The sequence below is a fragment of the Macaca nemestrina genome, chromosome Y (genome assembly GCF_043159975.1).
Source record: "Macaca nemestrina isolate mMacNem1 chromosome Y, mMacNem.hap1, whole genome shotgun sequence".
NCBI classification, from domain to species: Eukaryota; Metazoa; Chordata; class Mammalia; order Primates; family Cercopithecidae; genus Macaca; species Macaca nemestrina.
The window spans coordinates 258,889-285,098 of NC_092146.1; the positions used below are offsets into that span (position 1 = coordinate 258,889).

The 26,210-nt window shown below is 59.5% G+C and overlaps 1 protein-coding gene across 3 annotated transcripts in view; it reads right to left on the minus strand.

The window, feature by feature from the left end:
* The window catches only part of LOC105478255 (protein phosphatase 2 regulatory subunit B''beta), a 45,934-nt gene extending 20,192 nt beyond the window's left edge, over positions 1-25,742 (minus strand). For 2 of the 3 annotated variants that reach the window (XM_071089388.1, XM_071089390.1), the window contains exons 1-2: positions 25,135-25,742; positions 270-455 (exon numbers count right to left, since the gene is read on the minus strand). In XM_071089388.1, the coding sequence (XP_070945489.1) occupies positions 270-455; positions 25,135-25,458 (510 nt within the window). In that variant the 5' untranslated portion in view covers positions 25,459-25,742. Of the gene's footprint in view, positions 1-269; positions 456-11,609; positions 11,865-25,134 lie in introns of those variants that run through there. The other variant, XM_071089389.1, reaches the window with a different exon arrangement.
* Between the last annotated feature and the right edge of the window lie 468 nt (positions 25,743-26,210).

Genomic DNA, 26,210 nt, shown 5'->3' on the forward strand with positions numbered 1-26,210 from the left:
GCGCCTGCCTCGGCTGCTCCAGGCTCTCCACCTCACCCTCACACGCTGGCGGCACCCGCCTCAGCTGCCCCACCTGACTCTCACGCGTGTGACACGCACCTGCCTCGGCCGCCCCACCTCACTCTCACGCGTGTGACATGCACCTGCCTTGGCCGCCCCACCTCCTCACTCTCACGCATGTGACACGCACCTGGCCCGGCCGCCCCGCCTCACCCTCTCACGCCCGCAGTACCACCTCGGCTGCTCCACGTCACACGGGGGACACGCACCTTGGCCACCAGGCCCATGTCGTCCATGGTGGCTCTCTCGTGGGGGAGGCGGGCAAAGGTGCTCTCGATCTTGCTGATGGCGGCATCCACGTTGAGCGAGTCCTGCGGGCGTCCTCTGGGGAAGTAGAAGGTCGGAATGCTTTGGCTGCTGGCCGGGGGCAGACGCTCTTCTTTCCGCGTCTGAACCTGAAGAGTGACGGACAGCGCTCGGTTACAACCCGGGAGCATCGAACGCCTTCTCCGCCCGGACAACACGAGGGGCCTCTCCGGGGCCGACGGTGCCGAGGCCGCCTGACCCCGGCCGGGAGAGGACACGCTGCAGTCCCTGTCGGGGACCACACGGGTACTGCACTGCAGGGGCCACCTCCGCCCAGGAGGACACACGACGCTGCCACGGACCCCACGCTGGGTGGCTGCTCTGCACCACTGAGCCCCCGCCACACCCCACAGGGCCCCGGGGACACGGGCAGCTGCGTGCCCCAGACGTCTGAGAGCCCAGCCAGGATCCACTCCCGATTCCCAGGGGCCACAGCACAGACCCCACCACACCCGGCAGGGCCCCGGGGACACGGGCAGCCGCACCCCAGGCGTCTGAGAGCCCAGCCAGGACCCACTCCCCATTCCCATGGGCCACAGCACGGACCCCACCACACCCGGCAGGGCCCCGGGGACACGGGCAGCCGCACCCCAGGCGTCTGAGAGCCCAGCCAGGACCCACTCCCCATTCCCATGGGCCACAGCACGGACCCCACCACACCCGGCAGGGCCCCGGGGACACGGGCAGCCGCACCCCAGACGTCTGAGAGCCCAGCCAGGACCCACTCCCGACTCCCATGGGCCACAGCACGGACCCCACCACACCCGGCAGGGCCCCGGGGACACGGGCAGCCGCACCCCAGACGTGTGAGGGCTCAGACGTGGAGAGGCCCAGGTGCCGTCCACACGCAGCCCTGCCCCTGGAGCCTGGGCGACTCACGTTCGGAGAGGCACAGGCAGGGCAGGCAACCGCACAGCCGGGCGAAGGGGCCGACCGCCAGGTACTGCTGTGGACACGCCTCAGCCCCTCACCCAGCCCCTCGCCCGCGCCCACGGGCTCTTGGCCCCACTCAGCATCAGCTCTCCCCTCACCCAGTACGTCCACAGGCCCCAGAACACGCACTCAAAAGTCTCCTGCTTCAGTCTCTACACAGCCTGCGAGGTGGACAATTGATCTCATCCCGTGATGCTAAAACACCGCCTGAAACGGTTAACGGCGTCAGCGACCGCACTGCGTCCTCCTCCATCAACCGCCCAGGGGACGGGCCGTGTCCTTCTCCACCATGACTACTGAGGGGACAGGCTGTGTCCTCCCCCACCAACTACCCAGGGGACGGGCCGTGTCCTCCTCCTCCAACTACCCAGGGGACGGGCTGTGTCCTCCTCCACCAACTACCCAGGGGACGGGCCGTGTCCTCCTCCACCAACTACCCAGGGGACGGGCCGTGTCCTCCTCCTCCACCAACTACCCAGGGGACGGGCCGTGTCCTCCCCCACCAACTACCCAGGGGACAGGCTGTGTCCTCCTCCTCCACCAACTACCCAGGGGACGGGCCGTGTCCTCCTCCTCCACCAACTACCCAGGGGACGGGCCGTGTCCTCCTCCACCAACTACCCAGGGGACGGGCCGTGTCCTCCTCCACCAACTACCCAGGGGACGGGCCGTGTCCTCCTCCTCCAACTACCCAGGGGACGGGCCGTGTCCTCCCCCACCAACTACCCAGGGGACGGGCCGTGTCCTCCTCCTCCACCAACTACCCAGGGGACGGGCTGTGTCCTCCTCCACCAACTACCCAGGGGACGGGCCGTGTCCTCCTCCTCCAACTACCCAGGGGACGGGCCGTGTCCTCCCCCACCAACTACCCAGGGGACGGGCCGTGTCCTCCTCCTCCACCAACTACCCAGGGGACGGGCCGTGTCCTCCTCCACCAACTACCCAGGGGACGGGCCGTGTCCTCCCCCACCAACTACCCAGGGGACGGGCCGTGTCCTCCTCCTCCAACTACCCAGGAGACGGGCCGTGTCCTCCTCCCCCACCAACTACCCAGGGGACAGGCCGTGTCCTCCTCCACCAACTACCCAGGGGATGGGCCGTGTCCTCCTCCACCAACTACCCAGGAGACGGGCCGTGTCCTCCTCCTCCAACTACCCAGGGGACGGGCCGCGTCCTCCCCCACCAACTACCCAGGGGACGGGCCGTGTCCTCCTCCACCAACTACCCAGGGGACGGGCCGTGTCCTCCTCCTCCAACTACCCAGGGGACGGGCCGTGTCCTCCCCCACCAACTACCCAGGGGACGGGCCGTGTCCTCCTCCTCCAACTACCCAGGGGACGGGCCGCGTCCTCCCGCACCAACTACCCAGGGGACGGGCCGTGTCCTCCTCCACCAACTACCCAGGAGACGGGCCGTGTCCTCCTCCCCCACCAACTACCCAGGGGACAGGCCGTGTCCTCCTCCACCAACTACCCAGGGGACGGGCCGTGTCCTCCTCCACCAACTACCCAGGAGACGGGCCGTGTCCTCCTCCTCCAACTACCCAGGGGACGGGCCGCGTCCTCCCCCACCAACTACCCAGGGGACGGGCCGTGTCCTCCTCCACCAACTACCCAGGGGACGGGCCGTGTCCTCCTCCTCCAACTACCCAGGGGACGGGCCGCGTCCTCCCCCACCAACTACCCAGGGGACGGGCCGTGTCCTCCTCCTCCAACTACCCAGGGGACGGGCCGTGTCCTCCTCCACCAACTGCCGTGGAGGAGGGGTCCCGGGAGGAAGCCGGGGAGGAGGGTCCGATGGACCACAGCTCAGGGCCTTTGCAGCCACAATCCTGACTGCCGGGATCAATCCAGGCCTGGGTCGCAGCTCCAGTGTCCTCACAGAGAACACAGCCCACCCTGCTACTGCCACAGGACCCTCACCCCACGTCACAAGGGTCCCACACACAGCGCCCAACTGTCCCCACCCTGCTGTCTCCACAGGGCCCTCACCCCAGGTGAGACTCCGCTGCTTTACTCTGATCCCCATCTAGGAGGAAGGAGGCCGCCTCCGTGACCTGGGGCGGAGCAGGCTTCCCGCAGCAGGTGCCGACCAAGCGCTCCTTCAGCAGAGCTTTACCTTCCCGTGTGATTCAGAACGTGAGCTCTGTGCCTGGGGCAGGAGGTCCCTGCACCTCCCCGGGCCCACAGCGCACCTCCCCGGGCCCACAGCGCACAACTCCGGGTCCACAGAGCACCTCCCCGGGCCCACAGCGCACCTCCCCGGGCCCACAGCGCACCTCCCCGGGCCCACAGCGCACAACTCCGGGCCCACAGCGCACCTCCCCGGGTCCACAGCGCACCTCCCCGGGCCCACGGCGCACCTCCCCGGGCCCACGGCGCACAACTCCGGGCCCACAGCGCACCTCCCCGGGTCCACAGCGCACAACTCCGGGTCCACAGAGCACCTCCCCGGGCCCACAGAGCACCTCCCCGGGCCCACAGCGCACCTCCCCGGGCCCACAACGTGTCCCCACAGCGGCGTCCTCCCGTCTCCCTCCCGCCTCCTGCAGCGGGGGCCCCACCGTGGAGCCTGCGGCTCTTCCCCTCCATCACGCTGGGTTCACACCGCTCTGCTATCTGGGGTACGGAACTGACCCCGCGAATATTCTGCAGCGGGGGCTCTCGGGCTCCCGATTTTGGCAACAGAATGATGACCTGGACACACAAACCAACCTCCCTGCTGGAAACCGCCAGGAACCCCGGACGGTGTGTTTCACAAACGTCTTCCAGACGGCACCCCCAGGCTGGCAGGAAAGGAGGACACCTCAGGCCACGGCTGCCTGGAAGGAGCAGCCCAGGGAAGGCCGTGGAGCCTGAACAGGCTCTGCCTGCAGAAGCGTGGGCCGAGCGCGCTCACCCGAAATCGCTCAGTCTTGCAGGGCTCTGGGGAAGACGAGGCAAAACCCGGGGTCCTCGGGGGAAGCCGCCCTAAGTGCGGCGCCCAGAACACGGCACCTGCGGTGGGAAGAAGAACTCCAAGGACGTCCCCAGCGCGCCTCCGGCCCCGGGAAGCAAAGGATCAGCCTTCACCTGGAGCTGCCTGTAGGAGCTGCGCAGGGCGGAGCTCTCCCCCGAGAACTTACAGCGACAGCCGACTCTCCGGCAGGTTTGCAAACCAAACCTACGTCACCAGGACGGTGCGCAAACCCTCAAACCGGCCGGGCACAGTGGCTCGTGCCTGCAATCCTGGCGCTTTGGGAGGCTGAGGGGGGCAGGATGCCTGAGCTGAGGAGTTCGAGACCAGTCTGGGCAACACGGCAAAATTTCACCTCTACTAAAAAAAAAAAAAATAGAAAAAATTAGCTGGGTTTGGTGGCAGGTGCCTGTAATCCCAGCTACTCGGGAGGCTGAGGCAGGAGAATCGCTTCAACCCAGGAGGTGGAGCTCGCAGTGAGCTGAGATCTGGCCACTGTACTCCAGCCCGGGTGACAGAGCGAGACTCTGTCTTAAAACAAAAAACAGAAAATTAACCAGGTGCGGTGGCGGGCACCCGTCATCCCAGCTACTTGAGGGGCTGAGGCAGGAGAATGGCGTGAACCCGGAAGGCGGAGGGTGCGGAGAGCTGAGATCCGGCCACTGCACTCCAGCCTGGGTGACAGAGCGAGACTCCGTCTCAAAAAAACAAAACAAAACAAAACAAAACAAAAAAAAACGTACGTTCAATTCTTAAAAAAACTCAAAACAACAGCGTGTCAGTGAAATGGTGACTGGATGAGTGTGTGCCTGTTTGTGAGTTGGAGGAAAAGATATTAATATTGGGCTTTGAAATAGTTAGTTGACGTTCCTTTTTTTTTTTTTTTCCTTTAAAGAGACGGGGGTCTCGCTATGTTGCCCAGGCTGGTCTTGAACTCCTGGCCTCCAGCGATTCTCCTGCCTCAGCCTCCCAAGGCGCTGGGATCACAGGGGTGAGGCACCGTGCCCGGCCAGCCGCCGATTCTGTGGGATAAACAGTGAGCTCGTAGAAAGCGTGTACCCCAAACGAGAGAAGAGGTGACGGAGCTGAAAAACAGCGGGAGACAGGGATGCAGGATGAGACGTAAGAGTCCATCACACGGACGAGCAGACGACATGGACATCAATGAACCAAGTGTTCCGGTTACAAGGCAAAGATCGGGCTGCAGAAAGAAAACAGCACTTGTGTATACGGGATGCACAGGAGACAGAAGGACACAGGAGACACACGTGGCTTAAGGACCCAGAGGCTGCACATTGTTTTTGAGATGGAAAAAGACAGAGCAGGCAGACAGTAAAGCTGGCGTCGCCGTACTAACATCCACGAAGTGACACGAGGCGATGGACAGACCCGGAGACGGACAGGCCACCGCAGAACGCTGATGAGGTCGGTCACGGGAGGACAGGATGACGCTAACTTTATCCGTGCCTGACAACGCAGCCTTGGCACCGATCGAGTAAACACCACTGGGCACAAACTCAGCACGCCAGGAAAGGAAGAGAACACCCACCCGGGGCACCGACACGGAGAAGGCCGGGACCCCCACCCTGGGCACCGACACGGGGAAGGCCGGGACCCCCACCCTGGGCACCGACACGGGGAAGGCCGGGACCCCCACCCTGGGCACCGACACGGGGAAGGCCGGGACCCCCGCCCTGGGCACCGACACGGGGAAGGCCGGGACCCCCCGCCCTGGGCACCGACACGGGGAAGGCCGGGACCCCCGCCCTGGGCACCGACAGGGGGAAGCTGGGGCCCCCACCCTGGGCACCGACACGGGGAAGGCCGGGACCCCCACCCTGGGCACCGATGCAGGGAAGGCCGGGACCCCCACCCTGGGCACTGATGGGGGGAAAGCTGGGACCCCCACCCTGGGCACCGACAGGGGGAAGCTGGGGCCCCCACCCTGGGCACCGACACGGGGAAGGCCGGGACCCCCACCCTGGGCACCGACACGGGGAAGGCCGGGACCCCCACCCTGGGCACCGACACGGGGAAGGCCGGGACCCCCATCCTGGGCACCGACACGGGGAAGGCCGGGACCCCCGCCCTGGGCACCGACAGGGGGAAGCTGGGGCCCCCACCCTGGGCACCGACACGGGGAAGGCCGGGACCCCCACCCTGGGCACCGACACGGGGAAGGCCGGGACCCCCACCCTGGGCACCGATGCAGGGAAGGCCGGGACCCCCACCCTGGGCACCGACAGGGGGAAGCTGGGGCCCCCACCCTGGGCACCGACACGGGGAAGGCCGGGACCCCCACCCTGGGCACCGACACGGGGAAGGCCAGGACCCCCACCCTGGGCACCGACACGGGGAAGGCCGGGACCCCCACCCTGGGCACCGACACGGGGAAGGCCGGGACCCCCGCCCTGGGCACCGACACGGGGAAGGCCGGGACCCCCGCCCTGGGCACCGACAGGGGGAAGCTGGGGCCCCCACCCTGGGCACCGACACGGGGAAGGCCGGGACCCCCCACCCTGGGCACCGACACGGGGAAGGCCGGGACCCCCACCCTGGGCACCGACAGGGGGAAGCTGGGGCCCCCACCCTGGGCACCGACAGACAAGAGACGGAACAACAAACAGCACAACCACCCATGCAGGCACGGGATTTACAAGTTTAATCTCACGGACAGAAATAGACTCGGCCCCAGCACAGCTGCAGGGCACACATTCTTTTCAACACGCACAGCGCACTTGAGAACTGGCCGCCTCTCGGGCCGAGCAGCAGGTCTCAGTGGACTGTGAAGGAATCACAGGGACTGCGGCCCTGCCCCGAGCGTAGCCGGGGAGGCCAGGCATCCACGGTAAACACACAAGGAGCAAAAACAGCTGCCGGGGTGTGGAAGAAGAATTCTAAAGTCAGCTGCCTCTTCGTTAAACAGTTCAGACGAACCAGAGGGGCCTCGGGCGGCCCGGCCACCCACTTTAAATCCTCCTCCACACGTGGACTTTACAAAGTGCTCCGTCAAGCGCCCGCCACCCGAAGCACACCGATCAAGGCGAGGCCCTGCCTCCCGACAAGCTATTTCTGTTGAGGGCACGGAGACGGCAGCTCCCTGACTCGTCACAATTCCAGTGGCCACAGATATGTGTCGCCCTCCCACAGCACACCCACAGTGTTGCGAAACACGTCCATATACGACCAAACACAAAGGCTGAGCCTAACACCGATGCCGCCTGTTGCAGAAACAGAAATTCAAGCGTGCGCTTGATGAGTGCAGGTGAATTTCCCGAGAACACAGGCCACGTGCAACCATCACACGTCCTCTGGCGACACCAGCCGCGGGCGGGACCCCCGCGTGTGCAGAGGGTGCGCACAGCAGGCAGGGCGCGGTGACCAGCAGGAAGGACCCTCGCCCCAACCCCAGCGGCACCAGACACCACAGTCAAGGCCACAGGGGAGGTGCCGGAGCAGCAGGGGGCCGGCGGAAGGCACGCTCAGTAGAGGCTGCAACGCACAGCCATGTCCCCAGGAGCCCCCAGCCTGCAGCGCGAGGCGGAAGCACGGGAGGCTGTGGGATGGGATGGAGGGGTTCCGCCGAGCCCCTAGCCCACCCAGATGGCGGCCACCCCCTGGAAGGCAGGGCCCGCTGCAAGCTCTGAGCATTCTTCTCCGCCCAGCACTCGACTCCCAGGGACCCTCTGCGAGGGCTGGTAGAGCGCTGCCAGCTACACCTGCAAACCACACGCCGGACGGCTAAACACGGAGTCAAAAACGTCGGTGTTTACACAGCGGAGCCGAACACGGAGGCGAGAGAGTCAGGCCCCGCGTGTGGGTTTAAAAATCCCCTCTCTAGCAAAGACGGAGAACTGCTGTGGAGGAATCAACACGGAAACGCAGCAGGTCCAGGTGTCTCAGTCGGCCAGAGCTCACGGGGCTGTAACATTCACTCAGACACACGACTGCGGCCGAGCCACGGGGCCTGGACGGACGCTGAGAGACACTGGGGGTGCCCTGCACCCACCCCTGCAGCGCAGGCGCTGGCACCTGCACCCACCCCTGCGGCCCAGGCGCTGGCACCTGCACCCACCCCTGCGGCCCAGGCGCTGGCACCTGCACGCACGGCTGCAGTGAGGTGTGAGTCTCCACAGAGCTCGGAAGGCTGGGCTGGGGGACGTGGGGGTCATTCTGTCCACCAGCCGGGGGGGACAGTGGATGCCGGGCACCACAGCGAGGGGAGGATCTGGCCCCTCCCCGCGTCCACAAGCCCCTGGCGGATACTCCTGAGCCTGGTCTTGTGTGTGGGTATTCCTGCCCGGGCTTCTGTTTCCTGTTAACCCCCCTCGCTGCGCTGCGGCTCCCTGCCAGGTGGGGAACCCGCTCTACCTTCTCCCTGCCACTGCCCAGGGAGCGGCATCCTGGGCGGCATCCCGGCCAGACCAAAGGCTGCAAGGGTTCTAGCGACCACGGGCCCTGGGAGGGGAACAGCACGTGCTCTGGTGGTGAGAGCAGGTGCGTCGGGGATGCCCAGAGCCCAGGCTGCCACCACGCTGAAGTCGGCTCCAACCACAGCGGGGCTGCCGCGTCGGGCACGGCGCTTTCAGCCGTGGACGGTGCTGTGCAGGGTCTGTGCGTCCGCCCGAAGGACCCCGTGGGGACGCTGGACAGTGTCTGTGTCACCAGGACCGGTGAAGAGGAGCATCTGTGTGTGAACCAGTGTGTGGGGAGTGGGAGAGTCACTCCCCAGGCAGGGAGGGCCAGGCTGGGGCAGCACAGCTGTCCTGGGCTGGGAACAAGGTCTGAGTGGTCCTGCTCTTGCCCGGGGACAGAAGGCCCGAGAATCCCTGGGCACAGGCGCAGGCAGAGTGGCTCCAGCAAGAAGAGCTTGGCCAAGCAGCTGCATGGCCACGCTCCAGGTACACGCTGGGTCCTACAGTGAGAGCGTGTGCTGTGTAACACGCGGTCGTCACACGGGGCTCCCCGGACCCACGGCGAGAGTACGTGTAACACGCGGTCGTCACACGGGGCTCCCCGGACCCACGGCGAGAGTACGTGTAACACGCGGTCGTCACACGGGGCTCCCCAGACCCACGGCGTGAACGCATGCTGTTCCCCTCCCAAGGCCGGCGGTCGCTGACCCCCCCAAACCGGGTTTGGTTTGGCAAGGATGCCGGTGACTGGGAAGTGGGCAGTGACCGGGAGGAGGAGGAGCCGGGGTTGACCAGCCGGGCAGGGAGCATCCGCCAGGGGGTTTGCAGGAACAGAAGCCCAGGCGGGACGTCTGCACATTCGGAAGAACAAGCTCAGGAGCACCCACCAGAGGCTCGTGGCTGCAGAGTCTACGTTAGCCGCGGAAGGCTGTGCCTGTCACGGGACCCCTGAGACAGCACCGTGCTGCCCAGCCTGCAGCGTCCCAGGGCGGAGGCGCGGCCCCCAGACACGTCCAGTGGCTCCAACACCGATGCTCCCCGACAACCCTCCTGAGGGTGTGTCCAACTGGGGGGACCTGACAGAGCCCACGCTCACGCCGGGAGTGAAAGCAGCCAGGAAACGCCCGCTTGTCTCCCAGCACCGCCCCCACAAATACCCCAAAATAAGCCCGTGATTCCTCCACCACCCCTCAGACAGCACGCATTTCACACAACGTCTGTCCTCACTCCCTGAAAACGTGGAAACCGATTCTCTGTAAAACGGAACAAACTTCTGTAAACGGAATTCACGGTTTCCCAAAAAGTGACTTTTAAAAAACAAACAGTCCTGCCAAAACGACGCAGACTGTGGGGAACGGGCTCTGCCTCCTGGAGGTGGACGCTCAGGTGCATTGTCACCCCAGCCCCCCGCAGAAGAGCCAGGGCCCAGCCCCAGGGCAGAAGGGCTGCTTCATCCAGCCACGGGCGAGCTCATCACCTGACTCTGCAACCAGCAAACACGCACCTGCCACCGTCTAACGCAAATCCCGCACGGGGCTGATTCTCACTCTCAGGGTCTGCAGGTTAAGACCATTGTAACAAAAGCAGCCTCGCCCTTATCCACTTACAGGCAAAATGTCAAAACCTGGAAGACAGAGGTCAGACAAATACTCTGAAGGAGTGTAAAAGTTGACGTGATCTGAGAGAAAAAATTTCAATTAAAATATCAACAGAAAGAAGTGGGTCTCCCTCCCCCTTCAAGCAGGATGCTCTGGTTCAACTTGAGGTTTAGGCCACCAGTTCCGGACTCCTGGAACCAAGCGTGAAAAGTGGGTCTGATGGACCCCGTGGGTGTGAGGCGCCCGCCACGCACATCCTGCCTGGATGAGACTCGGATCAGATTCGGCCACAGCCAAACCCTAAGTTCTCAAATTATATCGGGGCTGTCCCGGGAAGACTCTTACACGTTTAAACCACATGGTACTCGTAAAACTAACTTATACAATATACACGGGGTGCACACACAAATGTTACTTCCCTGAGCACTAATGAGAACTGAGATTAAATTTCAAAGCCGGCTGGGGCGGAGGCTCACGCCCCTAATCCCAGATCCAGGTGGGTGGATCACCTGAGGTCAAGAGTTCAAGACCAGCCTGGCCAACGCGGTGAAACCCCGTCTCTACCAGAAACGCAAACACTAGCTGGGCCTGGTGGCAGGTGCCTGTCATCCCAGCTATTCCGGAGGCTGAGGCAGGAGAATCACTTGAACCCGGGAGGCGGAGGTTGCAGGGAGCCGAGATGGCGCCGCTGCACTCCAGCCTGGACGACAGAGAGACAACGTGTCAACATAAATAAATAATAAATAAAAGTAAAAATAAATAAATTTCAAAGCCAGCAAGTGACTGACTGAAACCACGCAGCATAAATAGCACGGTATGTGAGCGATATCTCAACCGACTCCTTTGAAGCAGTTAGCCAGTGGGAAGGAACGCGGGGTATCGCAGTAACGCCGGGGAAGGTGCACCCGCCCGACGCCTTGACAAAGGGTGAAGGAGTTTCCCGGGGTTTGTTACCGGCGGTGCAAGGTGTTATTGAAATTAAAAATCTGCCTGCAGCGATGCCTCCCAGGCACTGACGGTTCTCACCCCCCCACCCCCCTGCCTCGGTGGATCCCAGCGAGGCGCGCACTCACAGCCAAAACTCCCGGGAAAGAAGCGGGGGCTCTTTCCAAAACCCGGGTTTGCTAACAAGCTTGGCACAGCTTCCCAACGAGCAGCACCCGGTTTTCGGCGGCGTGTGCGGCCCGAGCGGGTCCCCCGCGCCCGCGACTGGTGCTGAAAATCTGGGGTTCGGGCCCCGCCACGCGACAGCGGGTGCACGGCCAGCAGCGGCGAGGGGGGCCCGCGCGGGGCCGGGAGGTCTCGCTCGGTGTGGGGCAGCCGCGGGGCGCGCGGGGCTGACCTGCTGGAAGGCCTTCAGCCGCTTCTTGAACCGCGAGGGCAGCACGAAGTCGCAGCCGCGGGCCAGCGAGGCCAGCTCCTGGCGCAGGTCGGGGTCCTGGCGCAGCGAGCGCTCGCGGAGCCGCATGCCGTCGGCGCGCAGGGCTCTCCGCGGGCCGGGCCGGGCGCTGCGCTCTCGGGGCAGGGCCGGGCCGGGGCCGGCGGGGCGCTGCAGGCGGGGCCCGGGCTCAGCGCGCTCCATGCGTCGCCCGCCAGGCGCTCTGGGGCCGGGGCCCGCGCCGCGCGCATTCCTCTGGCTGAGGAGGGCTCATGGCGCCGGGGGTGGCGGCGGCCGCCCCTCCCGACCCGCGACTGTGCAGACCCGGCCGCCCCCGGCGCTGCTCTCCTCTCCTCCTTCTCCGCTCCCTGCACTGCCCTCCGCTCCCCCCGGGCCTCTCCTCTCCTCTCCCCGTTCGCTCCGGGCTGGGCCGTCCCGCAGGCCAGGGGGCGCTTTCTGCGCGGTCACGTGGCTCGCCCTGGAGCGCGCACCACAGGTCCCCGAGAGGAGAGCCCGGGCGGAGCGCGCATCACAGGACTCCGAGAGGAGAGCCCGGGAGGAGCGCGCACCAACAGGTCCCCGAGAGAGCCCGGGCGGAGCGCGCACGAACAGGTCCCCGAGAGGAGAGCCCGGGCGGAGCGCGCACGAACAGGTCCCCGAGAGGAGAGCCCGGGCGGAGCGCGCACGAACAGGTCCCCGAGAGGAGAGCCCGGGCGGAGCGCGCACGAACAGGTCCCCGAGAGGAGAGCCCGGGCGGAGCGCGCACGAACAGGTCCCCGAGAGGAGAGCCCGCGCGGAGCGCGCACCAACAGGTCTCTGAGAGGAGAGCCCGGGCGGAGCGCGCACCAATAGGTCCCCGAGAGAGCCTGGGCGGAGCGCGCACCAACAGGTCCCCGAGAGGAGAGCCCGGGCGGAGCGCGCACCAACAGGTCCCCGAGAGGAGAGCCCGGGCGGAGCGCGCACCACAGGTCCCCGAGAGGAGAGCCTGGGGACCCAGTCGAAGGCGCTCCCCCCGAGAAATAGGGTCCCCCCCCCGGCCCATGACAACACCAGAGCTGGCTGCAGGCTCGGTGCCCGCTCCGGCCCGCCCCTCCAGAGCCCAGGGCGCGCCAGGTGCAGCTGCGCCTCCACAAACACGCACGGCAGGCCCCGGGAGCCCCAGCATCAGGGCACGCCTGCATCTCCGCCCCTCCCCAAACTTGAAGAGTTTCTAGAATCCAGCTAAGCTGCAGTGGGCATCCAGGATCTCGTCTTCTCCGCCGCTGCTCACTGTGGTAACTGCACTGGCTTGCGACCGTATTAAGAACAAGAGGGGCGGTGGAAAACGGGGACGGGCCACGTTAACCGAGGATGAGCTGAGCTTCCGGGGCCTGCACCGTCATCCCACCGGGAGGGAGACAGGACACCTGCGGGCTGACGGTCAGAAACTGGCCACATCCCGGGTCCCCGATCAGGAAGGTCCTGCGTGACCGCCTGTGCCCGTTACAGTCAATGAACCTCCCTGGACGGGTCATTATCACCCCGAGGCAACAGCGTGCACGGGGCTCTCCCGCTGCCGCACACTCTGTTGAGTCTGCAGAAACGCAGAATGACACGGATCTACCACTGTGCGGTCATGCAGAGAAGCCCCGGCCCCGAAAAACGTCGTGTGGCACCGACGCACCCCTCCCTCCCTCCTAACCCCCGATCTGTTTCCTGTCTCCATCGTTTTCCTTTTCCCGAGTGTCCTAGACTTGGAACCAGCAGTCTGCAGCCATCTCAGACTGGCCTCTTCTCCTGCAACCTTCCACACCACCTCTCACGCCCACCGCAGCTCCCCACCCTCAACGCCCCTTCCCACTCCTCTTAGGGGGACGCCCCTCTCCACGTCCTTCTCTTCCACCTCTCTCCCTTCTCCAGCCGTCCCTGCATCCCTCCATCCTTCTCATTTCCCTACTGTCCTTGAGGATTCAGAAGTCGGCCTCTGACCCCCTCTAAGTCTCCAAACAGAAGCTTAAAGACAGCCCCAGAGGCAGTGTGCTCAAACCACCAGGAGACGATTTAAATAAGTGCGTCCAGTCCTCCACGATGTGGGGTGCAAACTCACAGGGCAGAGGCGCCGCCCAGTCCCCCACGATGCGGGGCGCAGACTCACAGGGCACAGGGCAGAGGCGCCGCCCAGTCCCCCACGATGCGGGGCGCAAACTCACAGGGCAGAGGCGCCGCCCGTTGAGTTCAGACCAGCACCACACACGGACGGCCTCCCAAACGCAGCTGGGGGAACCAGATTAGGAGCCAACCTCCTGCGATCTCCCTCCCAAAGTCAAAGATCAAACCCGAAATGCGGGGGCAGCCAGCCCATGGAGGTGCGATCCTCACGCTCAGGCCACGCGCCCCGTCCTGTCACGCCGGGTGACACACGCCCCTGCGGACTTTACTGCCACGTTTCCTCTTTCCGTACAAGGCTTTTGGAACACGGCCGGGCGCGGTGGCTCACGCCTGTCATCCCAGCACTTTGGGAGGCCGAGGCAGGTGGATCACCTGACGTCGGGAGTTCAAGACCAGCCTGGCCAACACGGCGAAACCCCGTCTCTACTAAAAATATAAAATTAGCCGGGCGCGGTGGCGGGCGCCTGTCATCCCAGTAACTCCAGAGGCTGAGGCAGGAGAATGGCGTGAACTCAGGAGGCGGAGGTTGCAGTGAGCCGAGATCCCGCCACTGCACTCCAGCCTGGGGGACAACAGAGAAACCTCATCTTAAAAAAAAAAAAAAAAGACTTTTGGAACCCAGCCTCAAAATCCTGAAGTGCACACATACACAGAGGTTTAACGACTCTGACCTGGAGCCCTCAAACCCCCTCCGGATGCAGCCCCCACCGCCTCCCTGGAACCCGGACGTCCGGGCCGGATGCAGAACCTGCACCACTCACCCCCAGTGCCCCCAGGGCTGCCAGGGGGCTGTCTACATGGGATGGGGGAGGGACGGGCCGTCCACACTCGGCAGGGCTGCCACGGGGCTGTCTATCCACTACCGTGTACAGGGACGGGCCGTCCACACTCGGCAGGGCCGCCACGGGGCTCTCTATCCACTACCGTGTACAGGGACGGGCCGTCCACACTCGGCAGGGCTGCCACGGGGCTGTCTACATGGGATGGGGGAGGGACGGGCCGTCCACACCCGGTGGGGCCACCATGCGGCTGTCTATACACGACCGTGTGCAGGGATGGGCCGTCCACACCCGGCAGGGCTGCCACAGGGCTGACTATACACGACTGTGTGCAGGGATGGGCCGTCCACACCCGGTGGGGCCACCATGCGGCTGTCTATACACGACCGTGTGCAGGGACCGGCCGTCACACACGTGTGTGTGCACCACAAGCCAGCGTGGAATCGGTGAGGCCTGTTTTCAGCCTGTGTCCCCCACACTCCTACGCTGACGAGACAGCACTGCCATCTGGGCCAAGGAAGGCCCTCACGGCACCCGAATCTCCACTGTCCTTCTCCCGTGCGGACACGATCGTACCATCAACCTCTAATGCTCCTAAAATGCCCAGAAGACCTTTATGCAAAATTTTCGTAAAAATCTCTTCACTTTTCATTCTCGCTAAACACACATTTGTTCCGATGGCTTGTTTTAGAATAAAAATGTGTCTTCCATGGGCAAACACAAGGGCTGTTGTGAAATCCTAGATGTAAAACGCTTACGAAGGCAACCTCTCCTTTGTGAGAAAATGTTTTTCTGAACATCCAAAGCTAACAGCATAGCTAGAAACAGGCAAACCCGTGAGACATGAAGATGGCTCAGAATTCTGTCCTCACCCCACAGGTGCCGTCTGCGGAGTGCGGCCTCCTCCCTGTTTCAAAGGCCCTGAGAGGACAGGCTCCGGCGGATTCAAAACCTGTCCACCTCATCTCAGGAAACGGCACGGTTCTCTCTGTCAACAAAAGAGGAGGGAGGGACGAGGCTCTTGACACAGCTTCCATGGTTGCAGATTCTCGAAGGTTACAAGAAGAGTTCTGAACACCTTCCTTCCTCCTCACGATGAGACTCTCATCGGTGCCAACTATGAAACCCTAAACAGGTCATTGTTATGAAGGCAGTAAGAACTACGGTCCCTGGGCAAGCTCACGGCTCCCACACGAAACCTTCAGAAACCCTGAGCTCCTGCCACGAGGGTTCCGGGTGCTTTTCTGTCTTATGACGTGTTTGTTAAGAACTTCTAATGAAACATTAAAATAAGCACACCTGTGTGCGTATGCACCTGTGAGTGTGTATGCACCTGTGTGTATGCACCTGTGAGTGTGTATGCACCTATGTATGTGTACGCACCTGTGAGTGTGTATGCACCTGTGTGTGTGTATGCACCTGTGTGTGTGTATATGCACCTGTGTGTGTGTGTGTATGCACCTGTGTGTGTGTGTATGCACCTGTGTGTGTGTGTGTATGCACCTGTGTGTGTGTGTATGCACCTGTGTGTGTGTGTATGCACCTGTGTGTTTGTGTGTATGCACCTGTGTGTGTGTGTGTATGCACCTGTGTGTGTGTGTGTATGCACCTGTGTGTGTGTGTGTATGCACCTGTGTGTGTGTATGCACCTGTGTGTGTGTATGCACCTGTGTGTGTGTGTATGCACCTGTGTGTGTGTGTATGCACCTGTGTGTGTGTATGCACCTGTGTGTGTGTATGCACCTGTGTATGTGTGTGTATGCACCTGTGTATGTGTGTGTATGCACCTGTGTGTGTGTGTATGCACCTGTGTGTGTGTATGCACCTGTGTATGTGTGTGTATGCACCTGTGTGTGTGTGTGTATGCACCTGTGTGTGTGTGTGTATGCACCTGTGTGTGTGTGTGTATGCACCTGTGTGTGTGTATGCACCTGTGTGTGTGTATGCACCTGTGTGTGTGTGTGTATGCACCTGTGTGTGTGTGTATGCACCTGTGTGTGTGTGTATGCACCTGTGTGTGTGTGTGTATGCACCTGTGTGTGTGTGTGTATGCACCTGTGTGTGTGTATGCACCTGTGTGTGTGTGTGTATGCACCTGTGTGTGTGTGTATGCACCTGTGTGTGTGTGTATGCACCTGTGTGTGTGTATGCACCTGTGTGTGTGTGTATGCACCTGTGTGTGTGTATGCACCTGTGTGTGTATGCACCTGTGTGTGTGTATGCACCTGTGTGTGTGTGTATGCACCTGTGTGTGTGTGTGTATGCACCTGTGTGTGTGTATATGCACCTGTGTGTGTGTATGCACCTGTGTGTGTGTATATGCACCTGTGTGTGTGTATGCACCTGTGTGTGTGTGTATGCACCTGTGTGTGTGTGTGTATGCACCTGTGTGTGTGTGTGTATGCACCTGTGTGTGTGTATATGCACCTGTGTGTGTGTATGCACCTGTGTATGTGTATGCACCTGTGTGTGTGTATGCACCTGTGTGTGTATGCACCTGTGTGTGTGTATGCACCTGTGTGTGTGTGTATGCACCTGTGTGTGTGTATATGCACCTGTGTGTGTGTATGCACCTGTGTGTGTGTGTATGCACCTGTGTGTGTGTGTGTATGCACCTGTGTGTGTGTATATGCACCTGTGTGTGTGTATGCACCTGTGTGTGTGTATATGCACCTGTGTGTGTGTATGCACCTGTGTGTGTGTGTATGCACCTGTGTGTGTGTATGCACCTGTGTGTTTGTGTGTATGCACCTGTGTGTTTGTGTGTATGCACCTGTGTGTGTGTGTGTATGCACCTGTGTGTGTGTATGCACCTGTGTGTGTGTATATGCACCTGTGTGTGTGTATGCACCTGTGTGTGTGTGTATGCACCTGTGTGTGTGTATGCACCTGTGTGTGTGTATGCACCTGTGTGTGTGTATGCACCTGTGTGTGTGTGTATGCACCTGTGTGTGTGTGTATGCACCTGTGTGTGTGTATGCACCTGTGTATGTGTGTGTATGCACCTGTGTGTGTGTATGCACCTGTGTGTGTGTGTGTATGCACCTGTGTGTGTGTATGCACCTGTGTGTGTGTGTATGCACCTGTGTGTGTGTGTATGCACCTGTGTGTGTGTATGCACCTGTGTATGTGTGTGTATGCACCTGTGTGTGTGTGTGTATGCACCTGTGTGTGTGTGTATGCACCTGTGTGTGTGTATGCACCTGTGTGTGTGTGTATGCACCTGTGTGTGTGTATGCACCTGTGTGTGTGTGTGTATGCACCTGTGTATGTGTGTGTATGCACCTGTGTGTGTGTATGCACCTGTGTGTGTGTGTGTGTATGCACCTGTGTGTGTGATGCACACGCATGCAGGTTTATCTCCAAATACCCCATTCTAACATTCTAAAATGCAGGCAGCCGGTCTGATAAAAGTTATGGGTTAGGTGGATACCAAAACTACTGAGTAGCTTCCAGAAATTAGAAAAGAACTAAATAAACAGATAGAAATTTAATCAAGGAGGTGCAAGATGTGTACCCGAGAAACTACACAACGTAGCTGAACAAAACCTGAATAAACGGAAAGTCCTTTGCTGGTGGATTGGAAAATATTATTAAGGTGTCAATGAACCCAAATTGATCCACAGATTCAAAGCAATCCCAATCAAAATTCCAACAGGCTTTTCTTGCTGGAAAGCGACTTTTAAAGAACAGGCTTGGACTCACACTACCGGCTTTCAAAATTTGCTGGAAAGTTACACTAATCTGGAAAGGGCCACGAAGGTGAGGGGATGCACATACAGCAATGGGAAGAACATGGTAATGAACCCAGATGTACGTACTCAACTGACTTCCAACAACACAATTCCATGGGGGGAAAAGAGTCACCAACATATGGTGCTGGGTCCCCCCCATACCTCACCTCACACCACGCAGAAAAACTGACCTGAACTGGATCACAGGCCGAAACGCAAACCTAAAACCACAAAGCTTTCTGAAGACAAATAGAAAATGTTTGACACCTTGGGCTATACGAACAGTTTGTAATAAGATACAAAAAATAAGAGTCATAAAAAAGCTGAAAAACTAAACACTTCTGCTCTTTGAAAGACACTGAAGAAAATAAAAAGCAAGCCGGACTCGAGAGAAATACGCACAAACCACATTACCTTACCAAGGACTCGCCCACAGTTTTACCCAAAGAGCTCTCGCAACTCAGTGAAAACGTAACCCGATTTAAAAAGCACACAAACGACCTGAACAGGTGCTTCACGGCGGAAACCACACGAATGGAAAATAAGCACCTGAAAATCCCTCGGCGTCACCCGGCCAGAGGGAAATGCGATCGAAACCGTGCCCTGCTGGCCGGGTGTGCTTGCCCTCGCCTGTCATCCCAGCACTTTGGGAGGCCGAGGTGGGAGGATCCCTTGAGCCCAGGAGTTTGAGACCCGCCTGGGCAACACAGCAAGACCCCATCTCTACAAAAATTATAAAAGTGGCCGGACGTGGTGGCACATACCTGTGGTCCCGGTTTTCAGAAGGCTGAGGTGAAGGCTGCAGTGAGCTACGATCACGCCACTGCACACCAGCCCGACAACAGAGCGAGACTCCGAGTCAAAGAAACAAACAAGAGAAACGGTCACACATTCATCGGAGTGGCTGAAATTACAAAGGCCAGCAGCATCGAGGGCTGGTGAGTGTGGAAGAGCTGGGGGAGCACCCTCCCACGTGGCGGGTGGAAACGTGAGATGGGAAACCACTTTGGAAGAGAACAGGGCTCCTTCACGCTTTTTTGTTGCTAAGTTTCTTTAAACTTACGCTTACCATACAACGCAGCAATTCCACACCGAGCCATTTACCCAAGAGGAATGAGATCATCCATCCACACGAACCTGCACGTGCATGTTCACAACAGCCTGACTCCTAATACACAAAGAGAGGAAACAACTCACATGGCCATCCATGTTCAGTGGATACACCGCGGACCATCCTCACCACAGAACCCTACACAGGTACGAAAGGAACCAAGACGGATGCAACCACAAGGTCCAGTGTCAGACACACGACGCTGAGTTCTAGAGGAGGACGGAACGCACAATGCTGTGTTCTAGAGGGGGCAGAACGTACAATGCTGAGTTCTAGAGGAGAACAGAACGCACAATGCTGAGTTCTAGAGAAGGACAGAACGCACAATGCTGAGTTCTAGAGAAGGACAGAACGCACGATGCTGAGTTCTAGAGGAGGACGGAACGCACGATGCTGAGTTCTAGAGAAGGACAGAACGCACAATGCTGAGTTCTAGAGGAGGACGGAACACACGATGCTGAGTTCTAGAGAAGGACAGAACGTACAATGCTGAGTTCTAGAGGAGGACGGAACACACGATGCTGAGTTCTAGAGGAGGACGGAACGCACAATGCTGAGTTCTAGAGGAGGACGGAACGCACGATGCTGAGTTCTAGAGGAGAACGGAACGCACAATGCTGAGTTCTAGAGGAGGACGGAACACACGATGCTGAGTTCTAGAGAAGGACAGAACGTACAATGCTGAGTTCTAGAGGAGGACGGAACGCACGATGCTGAGTTCTAGAGGAGAACGGAACGCACAATGCTGAGTTCTAGAGGAGGACGGAACGCACGATGCTGAGTTCTAGAGAAGGACAGAACGCACAATGCTGAGTTCTAGAGGAGGACGGAACACACGATGCTGAGTTCTAGAGAAGGACAGAACGTACAATGCTGAGTTCTAGAGGAGGACGGAACACACGATGCTGAGTTCTAGAGGAGGACGGAACGCACAATGCTGAGTTCTAGAGGAGGACGGAACGCACGATGCTGAGTTCTAGAGAAGGACGGAACGCACAATGCTGAGTTCTAGAGGAGAACAGAACGCACAATGCTGAGTTCTAGAGGAGAACGGAACGCACAATGCTGAGTTCTAGAGGGGACGGAACGCACGATGCTTAGTTCTACAGAGGGCGGAACGCACAATGGTGAGTTCTAGAGGAGAACAGAACGCACAATGCTGAGTTCTAGAGGAGGACGGAACACACGATGCTGAGTTCTAGAGAAGGACAGAACGCACAATGCTGAGTTCTAGAGGGGGCAGAACGTACAATGCTGAGTTCTAGAGGAGGCAGAACGTACAATGCTGAGTTCTAGAGGAGAACAGAATGCACGATGCTGAGTTCTAGAGGGGGACGGAACACACGATGCTGAGTTCTAGAGGACTGAATGCACGATGCTGAGTTCTAGAGAACGGAATGCATGACGCTGAGTTCTAGAGGGGACAGAACGCACAATGCTGAGTTCTAGAGGGGACGGAACGCACGATACTGAATTCTAGAGGCAATGGAACATGAATTCATTCGGCAAGAACATCTGTTCCAGTTTGAGGACCAGAGATGGAGACAGAACAGGCAGACGGAAATCACAGGATAGCCGCTCACACCCAGGGGCTGAGTCCCAGGCAGGAGTCAAAGGGGACAGGAGGGTGTGGGTGGCCTAAGCCTTCATTTTTTTTTTTTTTCCAGGGGTGGTCACCTGTGTTAGTTAATGAGGTAGTAGAAAAAGCAGCTCATCCGGCCGGGCGCGGTGGCTCAGGCCTGTCATCCCAGCACTTTGGGAGGCTGAGGCGGGCGGATCACCTGAGGTCAGGAGTTCAAGACCAGCCTGGCCAACATGGTGAAACCCCGTCTCTACTAAAAATACAAAAATTAGCCGGGCGTAGTGGCGGGCACCTGTAGTCCCAGCTGCCTGGGAGGCTGAGGCAGGAGAATCATCTGAACTGTAGCAGGTGGAGGTTACAGGGAGCTGAGACTGTGACATTGCACCACAGCCTGGGAGACAAGAGCGAAACTCCACCTCAAAAAAAAAAAAAAAAAAAAAGGCAGGTCATCGACATGAAGTTCTTACTTCCCCTTGTAACAACTTACTTTAAAGGTGCATTTAGGGTGCCCCCAGCAGAAGCACCCTGGCTTGCATCATCAGCCCATCAATACTGGCATTTCCTTTTCTTTTTTTTTTTTTTTAGAGACAGGGTCTCACTTTGTTGCCCCGGCGGGAGTGCAGTGGCTCAGACATAGCTCACTGCAGCCTCGAACTCCTGGGACCCTCCTGCCTCAGCCTCACAAGCAGCTGGGACTTCAGGCATGAACCACCATGCCTGGCTGATCTTATTATTTTATAGACACGGGGGAGTCTCGCTATGTTGCCCAGGCTGGGCGCAAACTCCTGGCCTCAAGTGATCCTCCCTCCTCGGCCTCCCAAAGTGCTGGGATTCAGCCACCGCACCCGGCCAACGCTCACATTTTCTAATTTGTACGACGGGTCTCTCTTCCCCAGAGATGGGAGGGAGCCATCGCAAGCACCGCTTTCAAACACACAGTGCAATCTCTCTGCTCAGGAACGGTGAAGGTGCAGATAACGTAAAACAGCCACGGCAGCGCTGGTTACGTCCGCTTTGAAAGTGCCACGTAAGTTCAACGGACCTAGAACAAACCTTCCCGACAGCTCATACCCAATCTTGGACCTGTGTGGGTGAGAAAAAGCTGTTTCATTTATGAAAATCTTTTCCGCATCCCTTTTGTCCCAATGAACAGACACATCCTTCTAAGTTATTCACTTCTGAAGTAAGCCACGGGTCCCAAACAGGAAGACACGTTTAAAGCAAACTTGAGGTCCCAGACAAGCTCAGTCACGGCCACCACGCCATGATCCACACGCATCCTTCCTTCTGCTTCTCTCGTTAGACCACTCCAGTCGCTCAACACGACCTGAACATCTTACCCTTTTTCTTTTTTTTTTCTTTTTTTTGAGACAGTCTCTCTCTCTGTTGTCCAGGCTGGGGTGCAGTGGTGTAATGTCGGCTCACTGTAACCTCTGCCTCCCGGGTTCAAGTGATTCTCCTACCTCAGCCTCCTGAGTAGCTAGGATTACAGGCACGCACCACCATGCCTGGCTCATTTTTGTATTTTTGGTGCAGATGGGGTTTCACCGTGTTGGCCAGGCTGGTCTTGAACTCCTGACCTCAGGTGATCCACCCGCCTAAGCCTCCCAAAGTGCTGGGATGACAGGCATGAGCGACTGTGCCTGGTCTCATTTTCACACTCTGCCCGTCACCCCTCCTGGAGCGGCCTCCCTTGGTCCTGCCCCCCCATACCCAATAAACTCAGTGCATTTCCCAAGTCCCGCTACTCACTTCCTCCTCAAAACTTTCTCCAGGAGAGAAACGACCTCTCCCTGCTGTGAACACCTTCGGAACTTAATTTCCTCTTGTTAGAGGCTTGTTGCCAGATGTACAGAATGTATCATCTTTTCCCATGCACCCAGATGGCCTTGTTTGCACAGACCTGACCTTCTGTCGATATTCCCAGCCGTAGGAGAATTCATGCAAAGTCACAACATTCAAGCATTTACCTTAGTGTCTGGCTGTCATTCAACACGTTTAACGACAAAATGGCAGCTCATCGGCAACCAGGAGAGCACATTGGGCCGGAGCTCAAGAGATGCGTCCTGGGGCCCTGAGTCCCCTCCTGGATCGGGATCGGGAGGGCCTGAGCCAGGCGGTCTCCAAGCTGCCTCCATTTCTGGTTCACGTTTTCATCCACACGTACTTTTGGAAAACGTTCTAGATCGATCAGAACACGTCGGACAACCACCAGGAATTTAGAACCCAAGGAGCTCACCTCGGATTGCCACCCACCTCTCCCTCAGCAAGTAGAGGCCGGACCATTGGGGCTGGAAAACTATGGTGCTACATAAATAATCACTGCGTGACATGCTTATTAGTGCTGCTGATGGGAGGCTAGTGTTGAGCTGAAAAAATTTCAAATGGTATAAACAAGTTCCAAGGGAACATTCTGAGTATTTCAGGCTTCCGTCATATTCTCGGGCCACAAGACGCACCAGCCATATGTGTGTCTAAAACATCTGGAAGCAATGTTTTATTGCTTTAAACTGCATAGTATAAAACGACAGGAAGCATTTTAAAAAATACACTGCTGTCAGCGGGCACATCCCAGCACCTTGGGAGGCCGATGTGGGCAGATCACGAGGTGAAGAGATTGAGATCATCCTAACAAGGTGAAATCCCATCTCTACCTAAAATACAAAAAAATAGCCAGGTTTGGTGGCGGTGGGCGCCTGTAGTCCCAGCTACTCGGGAAGCTGAGGCAGAATGGCGTAAACCCGGGAGGCGGAGCTTGCAGTGAGCCCAGATGGTGCCACTGAACTCCAGCCTGGGCGACAGAGCAAGACTCCGTCTCAAAAAAAAAAAAAAAAGAGACTGATTGCAATCACTTTATCCTGATAACCACCTACCACGGACTCTGGTTCTGGCAGGTTTAGAGGGGCTGCAAACTTGCTTCACCTTTTGACCTGGGGGGACCTAACTATACTGCCTTTAAATGTTAAGTCTCCACTGCAATATCAACTTGGGAGTAGGTAACATGCATATTTGTTCAACACCCATGTGTCAGGACTCCCTTGGTGAAAATCCATAGCGCTTCCTGTAACTTCTTGCATACATACACTTGGCCAACCCACTGAGCATAAATTCCTGTCTCATCTTTTCTTGCCCCCAAGTGCTTGCTTTTAGTTTAGTTTAGTTTTGTTTTTTCCGAGATGGAGTCTTGCTCTGTTGCCCAGGCTAGAGTGCAGCCTCAGCCTCCCAGCTTCTAGTGATTCTCCTGCCTCAGCCTCCCGGCTTAGCTGAGATTACAAGCACATTAGCCGGAGGCTGTGCGTCTCACCTGCAGTGAATAATCACCTTCTGTGAAATAAATGACGTTTAAGAAATACAGTACTCTGGGTAACATAGCAAGACCTCCTGTCTAGAAACAAAAACAAAAACAAAAAAACACAAAAATTAGCCTGGCGTGATGGTGCAGGCCTGTAATCCCAGCTACTGGGGAGGCTGAGGCAGGAAGTCCAGCTGTTTGTGCCACTGCACTCCAGTCTAGGAGACAGAACAAGACCCTATCTCCAAAAAAATTTCAAATAAACAAAAAAGGGGCTCGCGTCTGTCATCCCAGCACTTCGGGCGGCCGACGCGGGCGGATCACTTGAGGTCAGGAGTTCGAGACCAGCCTGGCCAATATGGTGAAACCCCATCTCTAGTAAAAATACAAAAATGAGCCGGACGTCGTGGCAGGTGCCTGTCATCCCAGCTCCTCGGGAGGCTGAGGCAGGAGAATCGCTTGAACCCGGGAGGCGGAGGTTGCAGTGAGCCGACATCGGGCCATCAGCCCGGGCGACAGAGCAAGACCCCGTCTCACGATAAAATTAAATTAAATTAAAATAAAATAAAGAGAATGGAATAGAATAGCATCAAATAAAGAGGAAGAAAGCCTTTGTACGTTTATAAATTGTGTGATATTTAGGTTGACAACTGTCAATGACGGAATGTTCAGCAGGTGCAACTTTTTGTGTGTGTGGGGGGGTGGGTCGGGGCGGGGAACAGACTCAATGTGAAACCGTTTTGGGGTCTGACGCTCTCCCACCTGCCTCCACCGCGCAGCCACGCGTCCGCTAAGCTTCCAGAGCCACCTGCGCAGGTGTTAGCAGAAGGAAGAGTCACTTACTACTCTCGTCCCTGCGGATCTACGGGTGCCTCGAGCGTGGGGCGCGTTCCTGGGGCTGGAGGCGGCGCCCAGGGGCAGCGCGGGGCCCGGGCCGGGGGTTGCCGCGAGGTCGAGCCCGCCGGGTCTGGGGGCGGCGAGCGGGGCCGCGGGCCAGACCCCGGGCAGCTCCCCGTCCCCCGCGGTCGGCGGGTCCCGCCCGGGCGCCTTGATCCGGCGCAGGCAGTCCTGCAGCATCCGCTGCGTGCTGGCCTCGCTGAGCCAGTAGAGGAACAGCTCGTCCACCTTCATCTTCAGCACCGGCTGCAGGACCTTGCCGGGCGGCATGGCGGGGGCTGGGCCCGGGGCGCCCCGGAACGCCCGCACCCCGCCCCGGGGGCTTCGGTCCGGCCCGGACGGACCCGGGGGATGCGAGCCCCGCCTGCTGAGGGGGCGCGGCGCAGGGAACAGGGCCCGCGCCTCGGGAACTGCGCAGACTCGCGGGGTTCGGGGAGACCGAGGACGGGGCGCGCTCCGGCCCGCGCTGCTCAGCGCAGCTTCAAAACGGGCGCGTCCCAAACGACGGCGCCCGCGTCCACGTCACTGCGCCGCGTCATCGCGACGACGTCATCACCGGGCGACGCCGCCGCTGGCCCCCGCGCGCACCGCGGCCCTCGGAGCCTTTGCAGGAGGCTTTGGTGGGGCCAAGCGGCTGCGGTCAGGACGGAGGAGGGGCTGTGGCGGCCGTCGCGCCCGAGCCCTTTCTGCGTTTAGGAATTTAAGAGGTGCGGCCCATGGCGGCGAGGCGGCCTTAGAGCGGCGGAGATGCGAGCATGCGCAATGCGTCCCTGCCAGAGCGAGCGGAGGGGCAGCCTCCTCATGGAGCATGCGCCGTGCGTAGCGGTGGAGGCGCCTCGTTCGGGAGGCCGGTCGGGTGAGCATGCGCAGTGCCCGCCCGCGGGGCGCGAGGCAGAGGCTGGAAGGTGTGTGAGCGGGCGGGGCTGGGGGACGGGAGTGCGCCTGCGCAGTGGGAGGCACCGGGAACGAGCGAGCATGCGGGGTGCGCGCGCGCCGAGCTCGGGAGCGAGCGTGCGGCCTGC